We start from the raw sequence: 20499 nt of genomic DNA, 5'->3' as shown, positions 1-20499 counted from the left end.
TTGGCCTTCTTGGATATGGGAGCAACCACCACCGATTAGACAAAGCCTTTTAAGGAAATTAAATATTTAACCTTCCTATAGTAGCCCTAGGTTAACCGCTAAGAACAATCAAATCACAAGGAAAAGAAAAAACAAAAGAACACAACTTCGAAAAATAATTCAAAAAACTAGAATCGCATGCCTCTTGTATTTGGTAGTTTTACAAAGAAACAAAACTAACATAATGTGGAAAACAATTATTAGTTATACCTTTCTTTGAGAATAATGACCTCTTGATCTTCTACCGTATTTCTCTTCTAACCTCGGACGTTGTGTGAGCAACTATCTTCCGAGACGAGAACCACCTAGCACCTTCTTCTCCTTCCTTCAAGTTTCGGCCAAGCACAAAACTTCCAAAGGATGAAGAACTTTTTCCACCAACCAAGCTCCAAGGGATGCAAGCTTTCTCTCCTTCTTTGGATCCAGCCACCACTTGATCTCCAAGAAAGAAGAGAGGTTCGGCCACACCAAGGAGAGGAGAGAACTTAAAGGGGCCAACCACACTAAGGAAGAAAAGAGGGAGAAATAGAATAGAGGTTGTGTCCATGAAGGCACCCAAACCCCTCTTTTATATTCCTTAGTCTTGGCAAATAAGGAAAATTTAATAAAACCTTCCTTAATTCTTTTTTCCATTGAAAAAGAAAATTTTAATTAATTAAAATTAAAATCCTTTTCTACATGCTTATAGCCGGCCACATCAAACAAGCAAACAAGGAAATTTTTCGCTAGAAAAATTAAAGTTTCCTAATTTGCTTCTGGAAAAATTTAAAAATAAAATTTCTCTTTAATAATTCCTTCATGATTGATGCTATAAAAGGAAATTTCTTTAATTTTAAAATTTATCTTTTCAACCTGTGGATGATTTATAAACAAGGAAAGTTTTTACCAAAATTAAAATCAACCTTTTAATCTACAAATAAGGAAAGAGATTTAACTCTTCTCTTAATCTTTTGTAGAATCTTATAAAAGGAAATATTTTAATTTTTAAACTCTCTTTTAAATCATGTATTCCACATAAGAAAAAAATTTAAAAATTAAAATTCCTTTTGTATTTTTAATGGCTGGCCACCTAGGCTTGGGTTCAAGCTAGGGTCGACCACCCATGGACCAAGGCTTGGCCGACCCTAGCTTGATCCCCAAGCTAGCTTGGTCGGTCCCTATAACATGGGTATAAAGGTGGGTATAGTACTCTATTGTTAGGACCAAAAGTAGCTAGAGGGGGGGGTGAATAGCTTGTCGTGTTCGCTCGGTGCTCGGTGTTGCTTGTTGTTGCTTGTTTCTTCAAGAATGCGCAGCGGAAAATACATAAACAAACACAAACACGCTAACACTAGAAGTTTACTTGGTATCCACCTCACAAGAGGTGACTAGTCCAAGGATCCACACCACGCACGCACCCTCCACTATGAATAACACTCCTTTATGGTAACTACCAAAGGCGGAGAAGCCCTACAACACTCTCAATACAAGAAGAAGAAAGGGAAATACAAGTTAAGCAAAAGCTTACAAGATGTGCCGTAAAAACCCTAACCCTAACTTCTTCCTCTTGCAATAGATCCGCCTCTTGACTTGGAAAGCCTCCAAGAACCTTCAAGAACTGGCGATCACGTGCTTGTAGAGAGCTGTGGAGGAGCTGGAATGAATCTGAGAAGAGCTCGTGAAGAGATGCCGAAGACCACGCTCGCCTGCGGCTTTAAACCCGACGCAACGGTCGGATCCCGATCGATTCGAATGTTCCGAATCGATCGGGGAGGATTTGGATCGATCCGGCGCTTATCGCTGCCGATCGATCCACGGATCGATCCAGCGCTTATCGCGCGAAGCAGCATCGTCCCGATCGATCGGCTGATCGATCGGGACCTCTGGATCGATCCACGGATCGATCCAGAAGCTTTCTGTTCGCTGGGAAGAATCTAGATCGATCCACTGATCGATCCACAGCCTGGATCGATCCACGGATCGATCCAGCACTTGGTTTTTGCCCAAAACCAAGTTCCAAACCTCCCTAACCAACATCCGGTCAACCTTGACCTGTTGGTACATCATGCCTCGCATTTGGTCACTCCCTTGACCTGCCAGGACTCCCCACCAAGTGTCCGGTCAATCCCTTTGACCCACTTAGACTTTTACTCGTCGTGCCAAGTATCCGGTCACTCCATTGACCTACTTGGACTTCCACCAGATGTTTGGTCATCCTTGATCCATCTGGATTTTCCCTTGCCTGGCTTCACTCACCAGGGCTTTCACCTAGCTTTACTCACTAGGGTTTTCCATCTGCCTAGCTTCACTCACTAGGACTTTCACCTGGCTTCACTCACCAGGATTTCCATCTGCCTAGCTTCACTCACTAGGACTTTCACCTGGCTTCACTCACCAGGGCTTTCACCTAGCTTTACTCACTAGGGTTTTCCATCTGCCTAGCTTCACTCACTAGGACTTTCACCTGGCTTCACTCACCAGGATTTCCATCTGCCTAGCTTCACTCACTAGGACTTTCACCTGGCTTCACTCACCAGGACTTTCATCTGCCTAACTTCACTCACTAGGACTTTCACCTGGCTTCACTCACCAGGATTTCCATCTGCCTAGCTTCACTCACTAGGACTTTCACCTGGCTTCACTCACCAGGACTTTCATCTGCCTGGCTTCACTCACCAGGACTTCCATCTGCCTGGCTTCACTCACCAGGACTTTTCTTCTGCCTGGCTTCACTCACCAGGACTTTTCTTCTGCCTGGCTTCACTCACCAGGACTTTCATTTTGCCTAACATCCCAGTTAGGACTTCCCAGTCAAGTATCCAGTCAACCTTGACCTACTTGACTCTTCTTCAATCAATATCTTATTGTCAAACATCTAAATCCAAACCAAGACTCAGCTTGGTTACCCAGGTCAACCTTGACCTGAGGGATATTGCACCAACATCTATAACTAAGAGGCTACGATAGGGACCGAGAGGAGGAATTGGTTTTGGTCTCTTGATAAAATTAAGCATCCCGTGTTCGCCCCGAACACACAACTTAATTTTATCAATAATAATTCATTCCACTAGAGAACTATTATTGAACTACCGCACCAATCCCAAATTATATTTTTGGGCTCCTTCTTATTATGAGTGTGTTAGTCTCCTTGTGTTTAAGATAATGAATGTCCACTAATTAAATGAATTACTGACAACTTATTTAATTAATATCTTAGTCCAAGAGTAGTACTACTCAACCTTATTATCATGTCGGACTAAGTCCACCTGCAAGGCTTAACATGACAATCCTTATGAGCTCCTTTTGGGGGCATTCTCAACCTAAATTTCTAGGACACAGTTTCCTTTTATAATCAACAACACACGCTATAAGTGATATCATCTCCCAACTTATCGGGCTTATTGATTTATCAAACTAAATCTTACCCATTGATAAATTAAAGAAATAAATATCAAATATATGTGCTTGTTATTATATTAGAATTAAGAGCACATACTTCCATAATAACTGAGGTCTTTGTTCATTTATAAAGTCAGTATAAAAGAAACGACCTCTAATGGTCCTACTCAATACACTCTAAGTATACTAGTGTAATTATATAGTTAAGATAAACTAATACCTAATTACACTACGACCTTCCAATGGTTTGTTCCTTTCCATCTTGGTCGTGAGCTACTATTTATAATTTATAAGGTGCTGATAACATTATCTTCTATATGTAACACCACATACTATGTTATCTACAATATAAATTAATTGAACAACTACATATAAATGTAGATAATTTGACCAAATGTGATTCTTTATTCAAAATAAATGTCTACAAAAGCTTAGGCTTTCAGTATACACTCTAACAGCTTGAGGTTAAATAGACAATAGTGTCTTCTGATACTTCCTGCTACTAGCGAAATGACACAGGAAAACGGTCTTGAAGTCTTGGAAGCAGGTGATGGACCCGTTCGGCAATCCATCAAACCATTTTTGTGCCGAGCTGAATAAAGTGTTTAAGAACACGCGACACTTGATGGCTTCGCTGTATTGATGTAGCAATGCACCGTTCCAAAATTTTCAGAGGTGATCCTCCGGGTCCTTGCTACCATTATATTCCCCAATAGCTGAGGGCTTGTACCCTTTCAGTAGCTTTTCCTCGAGTACCCTTAGAGAGAAGGGCACTTGCTCCTTAGGCAGCTCCCTCGGCTCCTCTTGGAGGACTATGACTTTCCTTTTCTTTGAATCTCTAGGCGGGGAACTCTCGGCTATGGAGGCCTGTGGTTACTCTTTCTTATTATAATAGTCTGGGCAGAGCTCTCAATAAAAGGCTCGAGAGAAATCCTCAGACTGTTTTCTTTTACATCCCCTATCTGAGACACGAGTCGGATCCTTGGAAACTGCTGGCATCTTGTGTGAGTGTGAAGCAGTAATCTATTTTTCGGAAGTCGCCTGCCTCTTGGCCTCCTTGAATAGTTCATAGTCTCCTACTGTCATGGTGACGTTGATCTTTCCGGTATCCTCCGTCTTCACACTCCAGAACAGGTGAAGGAAGTTTCCACGGGCGGTGCCAAATTAATCTTGTCCGGAATCTAAGTCAGATGAAGGTCGGTTGAGGTGTCATCGGTGTTGATGGAGAGGCGACTCAGGGGTACCTGGCATGTATGCACCAGAAAACAAACCCCCACATGGAACTGAAGGATGGTGGTGACCTACCTGGCGATACTTAGGCTCTACGCATACTCAGACAAGCACACGAAACGTTTGAGACCAGAAACCAGGGAAAAAGTCCCCGACGCAGGCCCTTCTATGCTCAAGTCAAGTACTTTTTCCCAGAAGAATAGTGTACGAAGGAAAGAGAATTGTAGAACACAAGTGTAAATGTGCGAGAAAGCGTACCTACTCAAGGGAGAGGACCTCACTTTTTATATGATCGCGTGTACCTCTGGAGACTGACCGATGTCAGAGAATGTAGAGTGTTAAGGTCTGTCAGGGTGATGGAGGGAGTGTGGCACCCTCCTATGGTCTGAAAGAAGGTTCCATTCGTAGATGACAACATACCATTGGAATACTCCCTGACATTTGACAACTATTCTCTGACAGACGGTTATGATTCCCTAATATTGTTGTCGCCTAGTGCCTTCTGTCCCTCCCGAGTTTAGCTACGGACAGCTCGGGATGACTGTTAGGATGTGGTACCTAGCTCAAGTCTTGATGAGAGAGACAAGCTGTGACTAGGGTCCCCTCCTCCATGCTTGGAGTACTGGAAGGTCGGTTGGGGGTTGTCTTACTGAAAGTACCATGCCTGTCTATGCAGATCGGGTTGAAGGAACCAGACCAGTCGAGGAAGGTCATGCCTTGCTCCAAGTTATGCCTTATGTCTCTGATCTGGAATCCCGATCTATAAACACCCGATCAGGAATTATGCGGTTGATGACGTCAGGCGGTACAACTCCTTCTTTCCCTAACTACTGACTGTCACACCCCCTTGACTTCTGATTGCTAAGTCCCCTTGACTTCTAACTATCTGGTCCTACCATACACCATCTTTATGCACCGTATCAATAATAATAAAAATCTTTGGATTCATCTACCTCAAGAAAACTTTGTTTGTTGTAGTGTTTGGTGCCATAGTCTAACTTCCGATAAGTTGAAATTTACTAAGTCGTTTCTCGGTTTCCTCCTCTAACAATATCTCTGGAATTTGAGAAATCTTTTCCCAATTTACAACCGAGTCCAATGCATATCGTGGATCTGCAAATGTTTTTCTCCAAAGGTGTGACACATTTGCAGGTTGATGCCGACAAAGCAGCAATAGTGAGTTCAATTTTTGATCAATAATGAGTTCAAACTAAAAGTTCGCATGGAGAAGTTTTGATGTTATAATTTCATGACATACAAGTTTAGTCGACAAAAAACACATGTACCATGTAACTCGAATGCCATGGTTGTTCAATGTAAATACTTGATGAGTAAGCGAGTGTTAAAGCTAGGCAACATATAATAACAAACACCGCAAGCTTCAAAAGCCAAAACTCGCTCCTTGAACACCTCATTGCAAATAACGTTCTAAACTTGTCGACCTTAAATCTTCGAGGTCTAGTTTTCCCTATGTCACCCCTGAATCAAGATTGAAGAATCAGATTTATCCTTTCGGGAATCTGAGAAGATGGAACTGTCGGTGATAATGTGGTTGCAATGCTGACCAAGTCGCCATGCCTCGGAGGTAGAGGGTATGATGAACTGTCTTCTATGTTGATCAAATAATCAGGAGACCTCTGGTCAACTCTACCTGTAGCCAGCGACCGAATTATCTCAGCCCCTGGTACCTTGATGCTCGAGGCATGTCCTAAAAATATATAAGCAACGGAATAATAGTAGAGCAATAATATGAATAAAAAATGAGTACGGTGGCGTACCCTGATCTGAGGGACGCCCTCTGGTAGACTGATGAACTGATCGTAATGCTCAGCCCGCAGGAGCAAACAGAGATGATGAGCCATCTCATGTTAGCCTCCTTTGATATAAAAATATAATGATGAATATAAATGTCATATATGAAAAGGGAAGCAGTAGTCTCCCTATATATTGGCTCGCAGGGGCGGGACTTTATATAGCCTGAAGGGTCGGGCTGGATGGAGAACGGAGTCGACGCGAAGCCCGGGGCAATACAGGGCCAAAGGTCATGTGGAGCCAATGAGCTGGAACATATCAATGACTTAAAGGCCTGAACCACATCGGCTCATCGGCCGGACACCACATCGACTTGAAGGCCGGAGCAAATAAACAACACGGAACGGAAATAGGCGATACAAAGTCGAAGTGAACCAAGTGGTATAGCACCGAAATGGAATAGGGATAGTGGACAAGTCTAAGAACCCAAGCGACGGCTGCCTGGAGGGCGACGACTGTGGAGGAGGTGGAGGTGGTGATCGCCGGAGGCGATATCCGTTGGAGGAGGCAACCGCCGGAGGAGGCGGCTGCTCGGAGGGCGGTGGCTGTGGAGGAGGTGGAGGCTGCAGCTAATGATAATAATGGAAATAATCTCTAATTGATTTCAATTAATTGAGATTTATTATATTGGGCACACAATCAAGATCGACATAAATTAAATAGGAAAAATAATATTTCCAAGTCTATTATATTACTATGTTTATAATTATTATGATTGTATATCTTATTTAATCTTTCCATTATTTTGTTGGACAATTTGTATAAATAAGTATATTGACTTTAGTAATAAGATTATCAAAAAATTTTATATTATTTCTTTCTTTTACCTATTGATTTCAACATGGTATAAGAGGCATCTTCTCTTCTTCTTAATTTTCCTCTTCCGAATTTGTATTACAGCAACTACAGGAATTTCTACATCGAGGTTTGAAATCATCGTCTACAGTGCGATAACCTTGGCAACTTCGGTAATAACAACTTGTTGGTGCGGTTAGCACTAACGGTCTAACTCAGGTTTTGATGAATGACAAATCAGGTTAAGTTAGGTTTGTCGTCATTTAACACTCTGACCGAGTGTACAGACGAAGTCCAGATAGGTCGACGGGCTGACCGGATGTTTGTCACGAAGTCCAAGCGGCTCGACGGGCTGACCGGACGCTTGGCGAGAAGTCCAGCTAGGTCGACGGGCTAATCGGATAGCTGGCGAGAAGTCCAAGCGGGTTGACGGGCTGACCGGACGCTTGGCGAGAAGTCCAGACGGGTCGAAGGGCTGACCAGACGTCTGACAGGTGAGTAAAGGTAAGTCACTGGAAGGGAGTGACTGTGAGGACGCGTTCCCGGGAAGGGAACATTAGGCGTCGATTCGGCTTAGATCCATTTCGGATATCTAAGTTGAGATCGTGATTAGATTCCGGTCTCGGAAAGACGGAATCTAAGTCATACTCTTTTTGTTAAACTATAAACTGAACTAACACTTTATTTTGCAGGATATACATTATCTATTTACCTCGGACTAACCTTGTTTTGCAGGAAAGGTGTTCCTTGGAAAAAGGTGGTCCGGGCGCCTGGAGGAGATCCGGGTGCCCGGGAGGCAACTTTATCCTGATCGCGCCGTCGCCACGTGGAGCTCGCTGGTTGGACCTGCCACGTCTTACCAGGGCGCCCAGAAGGGATCCGGGGCGCCCCGAGCCTCTTACAAAAGAAGGGGCAGAGATAGAGCTTCAACAACAACTAAGAATCCAAGATCTGCTCCTCTGTGCTCTCGCGACGCCGCGAAAAGCTTTCCGACTCAGTGCTGGTTTTATTTTCATTATGTTGTCGGTATTTTCTTTCTCTGTCAATTCTTGTACTTAAACTCTATAATATTCGAATTGATAGTGATTGTCCACCGAAAGCGATCAACGACCGCGGGCCTTGGAGTAGGAGTCGACACAGGCTACGAACCAAGTAAAGTGAATTGTGTTAGCATTGTTTTACTTTTCCGCTGTGTTTACTCCTATTCGAACGTTTTTCGATATTCACCCCCTCTATCGAACGTCTACGATCCAACACAACTTTTCTTCTCCTTTCATCAATAACTCTTTTTTATCGACAGTAGCAACTTCGACAACATTAATCGTAGCATGACAAACAAGTGCTTTTATTCACCATCGATAGTTGCCTAAGCCAACGCAGAAAAGCCCTATGCTTTCTTATCGCCGTCGATAAAAAGTTACTCTACCACCCACAATAAGTGGTCGTCACCATCCACCAAGCTTCTAATTTATCGCTTCCGTTGGACAACAAGGTTCCGGTGCCAAGTATTATTTCCGACCACCGAAAATTCTTCCAGTAAAATCTATTACTATCAAGGGATGAGTTATTTATTTTCGATGTCAGATACTCAACAACATCAAGGTGGTCAAAAGCAAAGTTTAGACCGATGCCAAATTTATCACATCGTTGGTTATATTGGTATTCATTGTTCTAAAAGATTTGATTGGTCTTATAGTCGGAGAGGGTGTCAAATTTATCTCAGAATTAGACATATTGGTATTCAATATCCTAAAAGATTTAACTCAAATTTTACTGGTGGTCCTGCAGCATTGGGACAACCAACTATTTCACAAGGAGAGCACGCATCTTCAAATCGACCACCACCTTCTTGGCATTCTATAACCCAATTATCTCATTCTGGAGCATTCTCATATTCTATTTCTCCTAATATAGTTTCATCGACTCTTGAGAACCCAGGATGTCATCCGGATTCTGGAGCAACTCATCATGTTATACCGGAATATAATATGATCACAGAAGCTTCGCCTTATGATGGACCCGACATGGTACAGATAGGTAATGACTCAGGTTTACAAATTATCCACATTGGAAACACATCTTTTCACTCATGCGGTCGTACTTTTCGCATGTGCAACACTCTTCATGTTCCTTCTATTACTAAAAATGTACTTTTTGTCCGTTAGTTTGCTCTTGATAATAGTGTGTTCTTTGAATTTCTCGACGGATGCTTCCTCTAAGCGATATTTATACACGATGTCATCCAGTTTCCACTCGTTATCCTCTTCCACGTGCTCTTATTGCTTCTTCAAATTTTGTTGAACCTTCTAGTTTTACACAGGCAGTCAAAGATCCAAATTGGCGTGCTGTGATAGCTACAAAATTTGATGCTATTCTTCGTAATGCAACTTGGAGCTTAGTCTCTCGTACCCCATCTATGAATATTGTGGACTCTAAATGAGTTTACCGAATTAAGTATCATGCAGATGGTTCTATTGAACGTTATAAAACTCGCTTTGTTGCTAAAGGCTTTAATCAACAACCAGGTATTGACTTCAATGATACTTTTAGTCTAGTCGTCAAAATTACAACTATTAGATTGCTACTATCTATAGCTGTAAGCTTCAATTGACCAATACGCCAATTAGATGTTTCCAATGTTTTCCTTCATGGACATCTTGAAGAAACTGTTTATATAGAGCAACCTCCTGGATTCATCTATCCGCAACTTTCAACACATGTGTGTCAACTTCAGAAGTTTATATATGGTCTTCGACAAGCACCTTGTGTATGGTTTTATTGTCTATCTACCTGGTTTCATACTCAGGGATTTTCTGACTCAAAAACAGACTCTTCCATATTCTACAAATGTAATGAGGAATTTTCAATATTTGTTCTGATTTATGTGGATGATATATTAATAACTGGTAGTGATCAAAATGACATTACTACTTTACTACATCTTCTTCGTCAAGAGTTTCCTACTCGAGATCTTACCAATGCTCGTTTTTTCCTTGACATAGAGGTTCTCTCACATTCTGAAGGTTGCCTTCTCTCTTACAACAAATACATTACTGGACTCCTACAACGAGCTAAAATGGATGATGTATGTCCTATCTCCACACCAATCGTTGAGAGTGGTTTCACTGCACCTTCATCCTCTTTTTTGATGTCTGACCTCCAGATCTACTGTAGTATTGTTGATGCCCTACAATATGTCTCAATTACACGATCTGATATTGCTTTCGCTGTGAATCGTGTCTGCCAATTTATGCATGCTCCTACTGAATATCATTGGGAAGGTGTTAAGTGAATTCTTCGATATCTCAAAGACACTATTCTACATGGTATTCTTTTATATCGTCAGTCTTCACGAGAGTTGAGTGCCTACAGTGATACAAATTGGGCTGGATCTCACAAAGATAGACGTTCTACTAGTGAATATGCTATATTTCTTGAGTGAAATCTTATTTCCTGACTTTCAAAGAAGCAACCTATAGTCTCTCGCTCGAGTACTGAAGCTGAATATAAAGTTATTGCTAATGCAACGTCAGAAATTATTTGGCTACAATCTATTCTTTCAGAATTACACTTTTTCCCAACTGCTACACCTAAAATATGGTGTGATAATATTGGAGCAACTTATCTTGTGGCAAATCTTGTTTTTCATGCTCGTACCAAGCATGTAGAGATTGTTTTTAATTTGTTTGTGAGCGTGTGGCGATTCGACAACTTTCGATTTCTTATATCTCTACGAAAGATCAAATTACTTATATATTTACTAAGTCATTATACAGACAACGTTTCACCAAGTTAGCATTCAAACTCAACGTTCAGGCACTCCTGTTGGGTTTGTCGGGAGGTAATGATAATAGTGGAAATAATCTCTAATTGATTTCAATCAATTGAGATTTATTATATTTGACACACAATCAAGATCGACATGAATTAAATATGAAAAATAATATTTCCAAGTCTATTATATTACTATGTTTATAATTATTATGATTGTATGCTTTATTTAATCTTTCTATTATTGTGTTGGATAATTTGTATAAATAAGCCTATTGGTTTTAGTAATAAGATTATCAAAAAACTTTATATTATTTCTTTCCTCTACTTATTGATTTCAACAGTAGCCGCTGGAGGCGGACAGCCACTGGAGGAGGCAGTCGCTGGAGGTGGGAAGCCTCTGACGACAACGCTAGAGACGACAACATTGGAGAGGCCCCTGGGTGATCGACAGAAACTACTGGATGTGCACCGGAGGGCGGTGCATGGGTTGTGTGGTCCGATCGACGGCAAAGGCGGCGCGAGGGGTATACGATGAAGGAGGTGAGGCGGGGAGTGACGTTTGGTTGCTGGATGCGATGGCTGCCGCTAGGGAGAGAGGAAGAGAGGAGGAGTAGTTTAATTTGGTCATGGAGGCAGCAGGCATCGACGGCGGATGACGTTGAAGGCGACGCTCGCGAGAGTGAGGCAATCTTCAACGTGAGGCGACAGCGCTGGAAAAACGCGAAGAAGAGAGAGAGAGAGAGAGAGAGAGAGAGAGGCGTACGAGGTTTCTGGAGAGGTGGCGGCGAGAGCCTCTAGCGAGGTGGTACTGAGCGAGGATAGCGACATGCCTGCCTCGTGGTTGTGATCGTGGCGAAAAATGCGAAGGCTCCCCTTCTTTGTGGCGGCGGAAGCCAAAATGCCCAAAAAGACCTCTCTTCTCCGCGGCGGCCTCCCTCTTAAAACCTCCTTTGACGGAGAGCAAAACCAAAACCAACACCTACTCCGGCGGAGAGCAAAATCAAAACGAAAACCCTTTCCTTGTGCAAAGATCAAAATACCCTCCTACTTCTCCATAATTTCCTTTGGGTGATGCAGATATATCTGCATCACAAATTATCCTTTTATACTAGGTAAAGAGGAAACGGGAGAGTTTAGAAATAAGAATTATCGAACATACTCTGTCAAGGTCGATGGCTGCTGATCATTAATTGGCTAAATTGGGAGACATGAAGATGATGATGATACAAGGAAGAAGCAGAATGGACGAATGGTGTATTTTTGGTTTTTCTGTTGGATGTTCTTGTTATTTAAAGAAATCTTTTGGTGCAATGCATCCGGAGACCGCTAGGAAGATTTCTAGATCGATCCTTACTGTCTTCGAGGTTGTAGGTTTCATATGACATTAATTCTGAAAAGAAGAAAAAGGAAAGAGAATTTTTCTCATATATTCCCCTAAAAATAGATAAATATCATAATTCTGTATTTTCGTTAAAAAAAATAATAAAATCAACCATGCGGAGAGAATAAATGGGAAAAACAGAATTAGTCATTATAAAGCACAAATATCATAATAAAATTATGTGTCAATACATGCAAATTATATAATAGAATCAGTTTTTAGTCATACTGATAAATAGAGATGCAAAGTTGATTTCAAGTTCTTTTAATTTTCCTGCAGCGTGTGGCTTCTAATCTAACAGATAATTAATTAACTTGATGAACGATGAAGTCACTCATGTGATACTGCTAAGGCAAGCAAGCAACGCCGGAGACGACGATGGTTCCTTCTCCGACGACACGATTTGACAGGAAGACCTCTCTCTCTTTATATACTCGAACATCCATCCGCCTAAACATCCAGAATTGGCACACATTATTCAGTTAATTACTTCATCGTCTCCCTGCAAATGGCACCTGCCTCGGCACCTTCTAACTCTTTCTTCCTCCTCCTCCTCTTCTCCGTCGCTCTCTTGGCATCCGTCGATGCCTTTTCCTCCCGCTCCATCTTCCCCGACGTCTACTTGCACTTGCGCTTCTACAACCACGAGAGGGTCCTCGGATCAGGCCCCGACGCCACCGTCGTGTACGCCGTCGAGCGCCGCACCTCCACTTCGGGCGCCGGCTTCGGCAACGTCATCGTCTATGACAATCTCCTGAGGGAGAGTGTCGACCCCGACTCACCGATCATAGGCCGGAACCAGGGCATGGGAGTCGGCTCGAGCACCGCCGAGGATTCTGGTCTTACCAACTTCCAGTTGGTGTTCACGGCCGGCGAGTACGACGGGAGCTCACTGGCCGTGCAGGGGCTGTTCCCGGTGGCTCCGCTTGGGACCCTATTCGAACGAGCGATCACCGGCGGCACCGGCCGGTTCCGATCGGCGAGAGGGTATCTCTTGACACGAGAAATTCGTAGCACCAACACGACACTCACCGCGCAACTCGATGCCTACGTCACATTCCGTTGATGATGTTCGTTAATCAGTTTATCTTCTATGATATATGTTCCCAGAATATTAAATAAATTATTCAATAATTCTTGAGGATGGAAACTGGAGATCAGTCTATATATATAATAGTTCCCTGTTCATATTAATCTAATGGCTTATACAGCTATATTTTCCAACGAAGGATCAAAGTTGGAGTTGGATTATACGGAGAAAGAACTGACAAGTGTCCTGCTAACCAATTAGATTATTCAAGGCCGTACCTACGCGTGTTTTTAATTCATAAAGAAACACCTGCTGACCATGTGCCAACTGCCAACCTCAACATTAAATAAAATATACCCGCAGAATTTCCAAGTAGTTAATTAAAATAAAATATTTTTTAGAAGTGTAAACTTTTTGTGGCCAATTTTGCAAGTAGTGAATGAACGATCATAAAAAGCGTTCCGTCCTTCCCTTTCCGGGTTTATTGCAAGGGGGGCACGAATCCTAAAGCTGTCGCGGGGCCCTCAAGTCGGCGCCAGCCAACTGGGTCGGTCCCGGGCAGCCGCCAATCCCATGTGCGCTCCACGTCTGGTGTCGCTCCAGCTCTGATTCTACGTGTCGCCCGTTCACGCCGGCGGCACGGTCCAGGGAATGTGGACTCTTGCAATGGTGGTATTTTCCTGGTTCCACCTCGGTGGACCCTACCGGCTCCATCGGACGGTCTCGATGGATACTTCACCGTCGTATCAGACGGGCAAGGGAGAAGGAGCAGTGCAACTGTTGAGCTGGGCCCTCGGCCTCACCGGTCGCACCCTGTCTTATAGCTGTCAGTGCCTTCTTCGCCCTCTCCTCTCTCTCTCTCTCTCTCTCGCTCTCGACCTCCACAGTTCACTCTCTGGTTCTCTTCCTAGCCCGTGATTCCCCTGGCCAGAGATCGGAAAATCAGAAAGGCTTGAGGCGAGGAGTTGTTGGATCGAGCAGTAATAGTGGCGAAATGCGGGGATTATTGCGGTTTTATTTTCCGACCTTCACCCTAATTGTCGTTTGACTTGGTTCTCGTTTGTGAGGGTATTTTGGGTGTCCTAAATCTTCTTCCTTTACGTTCTTCCTGTTATCTAGTTAGTATGTGAAAGATATCTTCTCTGGGAGCTTTACGTTGTTTTACTAGCGGTTGCGCTCCTCTAAGTTGGCTTATTTTCCCCGTTCTTCCTCATTTTAGGTTTTTGGGATGAAAAGATATCTTCGTATGGCGGATCAAGTTGCTTTCGTTGAAAAGAATCGTTTTTTATTGTGACGCTGAGTTGATAATTTTATTTACTTTTACGTCAAATCGTTGTATTTTAAGTGAAAATTGTTGCTCAATTTCATGTCCTTTTTGTACCTGTTCCTTAACTTATGCACGGAGGTGCATATCTTATTTTGGAATAGATTTGATATTTACTTTGTGTTCACGCGTATCATTTGTTGGCTTGCAGGACATCAATGGCTGCTGATATGGTAAATTCGGCAACAAGTGAGAAATTAAAAGAGATGGATTGGGCCAAGAATATCGAGATTTGTGAACTTATTACACATGATCCATTGTATACCATTTTTCTTAAATCATTGTGATTGCCATTTACAAGTTACAACTCTCCTATTGCCTTTGTATATCTATGGACTATCTATTTTAGGTGCAAAGTATTTCTCACTATAATGTCAATATTCATATGAAATTGTAAAAGATTAAAACTTCTTTTCCCCGATGTTTTTTCCATTTTGTGCATGTGTTTTGTTTGTCCATTACACTCTCAATCTTAAAGCACCATCCTCATGTGTTATTACTACAATTGGTTGTTTTTGCAGGCAATCCAACGCTGTCATCAAGTCAATAAAAAAACAGTTAAAGAATAAAAATGTTAATACGCAATATTTCTCTGTTATGGTAAGTCCCCTTTATATTCCTTTTTGAAATATAATTTCTTCCAAATAATAATTTATCTACATTATGAATGTCAGTAATTGCTTTTCTTTTCTTCAAGAGGATGAATTATATGTCTATATTACTTGATTGTTATTGCAGTTGCTGGAAATGGTAATGAATAACTGTGGAGAGCAAGTTCACAAACAAGTGATTGATAATGAAATTTTGTCAATTCTAGTAAAGATCGTGAAGAAAAAGGTTGTTTCTTAATATTTTGTCTGTGTATATATCTTCTACTAAATGCTGATAATATATTTTTGTCATTTTGGACAAACAAATAACTAATAACTAATTTGACTCATTTGGTGTCAGTCTGACTTGCCTGTTCGAGAAAGAATATTTCTTCTTCTTGATGCAACCCAAACAGCCCTTGGAGGAGCCTCTGGAAAATACCCACAGTACTATGCTGCATACTTTGAACTTGTTGTAAGTAATGCAAGCTCAAACTTTATCCATTTGCAAGTGATTCTCATCAAGAAATCTTATAAATCAATTACCCAGTGATTTTGTTCAAAGATGCTAGTGTATGTTTGAACTTTTATCTAAATCAATCCTATATAATTGCACTGTGATTAGACTTTGTCTCTTTTTTTCGGTGAGATGCTAAATCTCTTCGAAGGTCCAAGTTTTAGTAGTTTGCTGCTAATTATAATTGAGATGCAATATAGATTACATTTTGACATAATTTAACTTTTATTTTTACTAAAATCAAAATTTATTAGAAGTATTTATTTTATAGCATTTCCTAACCTCCAGGTAGATGAATAAGACAGTTAAGACAAGACAGCAGAACTGGCTATTGTTGGATATTTACATTCCCTTTGTCTCATCCCCTTCTTTTTTATATATATATACTGTGCCTAGCCGACCACACTTAGTGGGGTAAAACTTGGTTGTTGTTGTTGTAGTAGTGTGCTTGCTTAGTTTGATCAATCCATCTAGCTTATTCAGTATGATTGTTTAGTTGATTCATTACTGAAATTTGGTTTCTCTTCCTCAACAAGTCTTCTGGAGTACAATTTTCTCAGCAGCCTCATGTTGTCATACCTCAAAAATCTTCTCCCCAAAAGCAAGCAAACAATTTTCAATCTCAAGAATTCCCGTCTCAGAAACTAGGGAATGTTGTGAAACAGCTAACCACTCAGTCCATACCTGACTCGAGGTACAGTGAGCTGGTAATTTTACTTCGGATAATTTAGCTTATTGTGCCATTAGCAGCTGGAGACTACGGCAGTTGTTTACCTGCATGGTTAAAGTCATAAAGTGGATGAGTGAATGTTTTAAGCTTTATTCCATTAATTTAGAAGTTTCCACATGATGTTATCTCAATGTTTATATAGAACCACATAAATCTATAACACTGGGACATCATATGTTGTATGCAATGTATTGCTTGTTTGGTATTCTTTGGTCGTTTAAAAGACGAAAGCTGTAAATGGTAACTGGAATCTGTAAGTTTGAGAACAAATAATTGAGATGTTCATGGTTGGAAAGTATGTAGTTAAAATATTATTTGAAGTGACGAAGCATTGGTTTTCACACAGCATGAAGCTTACACATTTTTTTATCAAACATTTCATGCTATATTGGAGCTTGAAATCATTCAACAGACTTTTTTAAAGCACTGTTTTTCTTGGAACATCAATGATCATTATTCTTACTCTTCCAACAAAGGATTACAATGTTCAACTGATGTGGCATGCTTATTTCTTCTTTTCCTTGCTTGTTTTCTCAGCGTAATACATAAAGCTTCTAGCGTCTTGGAAGTACTGCGTGATGTGTTGAATGCTCTAGATCCCAAGCTTCCACTGGTATCATTTAAATTACTTGCTTTCCTTGTGCATCTCTTATATAATAATGTATGATTTTCTTAGTTCAACATGTCAAGTGGTTTAAGTTGGTCATTACTTTGAAGTCACTAGTATTCATAATTTGGTTTGTGTATCAATAAGTGTGACATTTTCGATCATGACTAGATCACTAAATTATGATTTTGAAAAATTAGGAATTTAGGTGACAATATGATTGTTGAAATATGGGAAGATTTTGCATTAGTGAATTTTTTATATATATTCGCATATAAAATTGTGCTATGTGATCAGGGTGCATCTGATGAATTTATATTGGATCTAGTGGAACAATGCTCATTTCAGAAGCAACGAATCATGCAGCTAGTGATGACCTCACGGTAAAATGCCAATCCTTTTTTTTTTAAAAAATCTATTTAGACAGACGTTTTCATAACTTTTTCCTTGGACAAGGTTATTTTGTTTGCTCTTTCAAAGCTTACAAACAATTTTCACCTTTTTGTCTTTGTGAAAAAAAATCAAAATAGATATGAAATGCAAAACACAGTGGAGTAATATGATTTTTCTCTTTTGATCACTTCTTTTATTCATTGTTTGGATGCTTCTTGTTCCTTCATGAATAATATTTCATATGGGGTGAAACACAATATTTCATATGTTTCTAGTGCCTGCAAAACACAGCTAGCAGCCTTGTCTAGTGCCATTTTGTGTGCCAGTTGGCACATGGGATGAAACCTTATACCTTGCTAGTCTACCTGTAAAAATATGTAACGTCCATTTATAATTTGTTTAACTAAACTGAGAATTAAGGTGACTAATAATTGGAAACTAGGTAAATATATGTTTATTCTAATTAAGGTTATTCTTATGATGGAAGAATTTGTTAGTTGAGTTGTGCCATAGAATTTTTGAGAAATGTAATCAAGAGAAGAATAAATGATGAAACAAAAAACTTATAAAATTAATTTGGTTTTGTGTCTGGAACTCTACAATCGATCTTATTTATTTAATAAGAAAACTATTGGAGTAATATCGATTAAAGAATAAAGATATGACTGATTTTTATTAACATATATTGTTATACAATTGCTAGTGCTAAAACTACTAAGCTTCTTTTCAGGCTAGTAGCAGATGAAATTACTAGTTAGATTCCATATAATTTTCGTTGCCATACGTTATTTGCAAATCAAAGGGAATATTTAATTTGGATGAACAGGAAATCCTTGCATGTTAGTGATTTAGCTATCTTGAATTTCTTCAAGGAAAATATATTAGTGAATATATCATTAGTAGGAGGAAGGGTAGGTGGATATTTGTGTAACAAGATTCAAGCTAGAGAAATAGTAGAATTTCTCAAGTAGGTGGAGACTTATATCTCTTAGTCTTATTACCACAATCAATAATTGTTCTCCAGAATCAAACATTTTACCAAATACATGGTTCATATTATGGTTAAAGCAACAACCATCTTATCATCTGACATAATGAATCCTCTTATTTACTATCTAATGACCCCCAGTTAGAGGATTTAATTCTTCAATGATAGTGCTTTTTAATTTAGAGAGTGCTTGCTGCCATCTGACTCTAGAGTTTGTTCTGTAAAAGAAATTACATGTTGCTACCTCAAATATAAGCTGGTGTTTTTTTAACTTCAGGGATGAGAAGTTGGTTACTCAAGCCATTGAGTTGAACGAGCAGTTACATCAGGTATTATGTCACCATGATAGACTTCTCTCAGTTAATGCTACAGCTACTCCAGCTTGTGATGCCCATGGGGAAGGGGAGGAGGAAGAGGATGCCGAAAGCCTATGGCGAAGGTAATGTTAATTAGCTTCATTTTTTTGTGTGCATATGCTGAAAACATCCTGAAGATAATATGTGTCAGCTGTAGTTGGCACTATCTTGTTATAAATTTGATTGATGTTGATATTGGAAGACCCTAGTATTTCCGAATAGAGTTCTTCATCTAGTAAAATAGGTTTGCTTGTATGTTGTTGCCATAATGATCATAAATTCTTTATGATGATGACGATGACGGCAATAAAGACACTCACGGCAATAGGTCTTGGCTATATCTGGTGCGGTCATGTTGCTTGTCTCAGCTTAAAAATTGTTGTTGATAAATTAAGTTACGAAGTGTTTCTGAACTGATTTTTTAACTACTAGGATAGTTTGGTTTGTACAATGTCAAACATTAACCCTTATTCCTTTTATTACCATGAGGTGAAAAGGGTAAGTGAAATACACATGATCCTAATCCCTAAACTTGTGTAAATTTCTATGTTATTAAGGCGGTGTTATTTTTCAAATGGTTGCGTGGGGTGGCCAGAATAGAGGGAATGTGTTGCACAAGTTGGTGTTGTAAGAACAGTTAAGTGAAACCTAGGAATATCCTTTGAAGCTATGAAGTTAATTGGATTATTTTGGTTACTCATTGAATTGCACAGGCACCAAATAACTCGATTTATTATTGATGTTCTCTAAGTATGTTAGAGGTTAATTTGGTTAAATCATCCTAGCCAATTTCAGTTGAACGCATATTTTTTTTTATTGTCCTGGCAATCTTGGGTGCAATATTTGCTTCACTTTTTTTTTTATTGGTTTTTTTACAGAATAAGGAAAGGAAAAGCATGTGCTGAGGAGGATTCAGATGAGTCGGTAAATATTTTCAGATCCGTTCCCAAGGAAAAGATGAGCCGACCTATCATCAGACCACTATTCATTCAACCATCTGAACTAGATGGTAAACCTTGCCCACCTGACAATCAGTCTATTGGTTTAGGAAGCAAACAACATTCGAGAGCCGATTTACCACCTCCACCGTCTCAACACAGAGAGAGGGAGAGCTTCTTTAACAACAAAGCCATGGACAGTTCAGGTCTCGCAGCTCATGTCAGGGGTTTATCGTTGCACAACCACGACAGCAACAGCTCTGGAAGTTGCAGCACTGATTCTAGTGAAAGAGATGTATTTGGTTTTCGTGATTGATGGCCGTTAGAAGACTAATGCTTATGATAAATTGCAATTGTTTTCCCCTAGACCATGCTGACCATTCCATTCATTGTAATTTATCTTCTCTTTGGTTTGGAGAAGTGAGTGCTGTATATAACATGGCAGGAAAATCAATGGCTATTTTATCAGGTTACCATCTCATGTGCATTTTTCGAGCTCTCTCACAGACCTTGACGTTCAGATAGAATGTTGGGAGCATGTTGCTTTGTTAATTCAAACTCTTTTATGTATTACATAAACTTGCAAAATTTTTCATAATCGGTCTCTTGATTTAATA

General features: G+C 40.3%; 2 protein-coding genes across 3 annotated transcripts; both read left to right on the top strand.

Annotated features, from left to right (window-relative positions):
• The first annotated feature begins 12917 nt into the window (after positions 1-12917).
• Positions 12918-13475, top strand: LOC122050829 (dirigent protein 1-like). Its single transcript, XM_042611703.1, has one exon. It carries the CDS (start codon positions 12918-12920, stop codon positions 13473-13475), a length of 558 nt encoding a protein of 185 aa, XP_042467637.1.
• Positions 13476-14282: 807 nt separating this feature from the next.
• On the top strand, positions 14283-20363 carry LOC122053065 (TOM1-like protein 5). 2 transcript variants are annotated; one of them, XM_042614938.1, is made up of 10 exons: positions 14283-14450; positions 14915-15022; positions 15285-15363; positions 15502-15600; positions 15715-15828; positions 16407-16564; positions 17138-17213; positions 17505-17590; positions 18866-19027; positions 19823-20363. In XM_042614938.1, exons 1-10 carry the CDS (start codon positions 14434-14436, stop codon positions 20196-20198), a joined length of 1275 nt encoding a protein of 424 aa, XP_042470872.1. In that variant the 5' UTR covers positions 14283-14433; the 3' UTR covers positions 20199-20363. The 2 variants fall into 2 exon arrangements, with proteins under 2 accessions (XP_042470872.1, XP_042470873.1); XM_042614939.1 differs by having other exon boundaries at positions 14287-14507.
• Positions 20364-20499: the final 136 nt, after the last annotated feature.

The sequence above is a fragment of the Zingiber officinale genome, chromosome 3A, assembly GCF_018446385.1.
Source record: "Zingiber officinale cultivar Zhangliang chromosome 3A, Zo_v1.1, whole genome shotgun sequence".
In the NCBI taxonomy this organism is placed as follows: Eukaryota; Viridiplantae; Streptophyta; class Magnoliopsida; order Zingiberales; family Zingiberaceae; genus Zingiber; species Zingiber officinale.
This window is presented reverse-complemented; position numbering and strand designations above follow the sequence as displayed.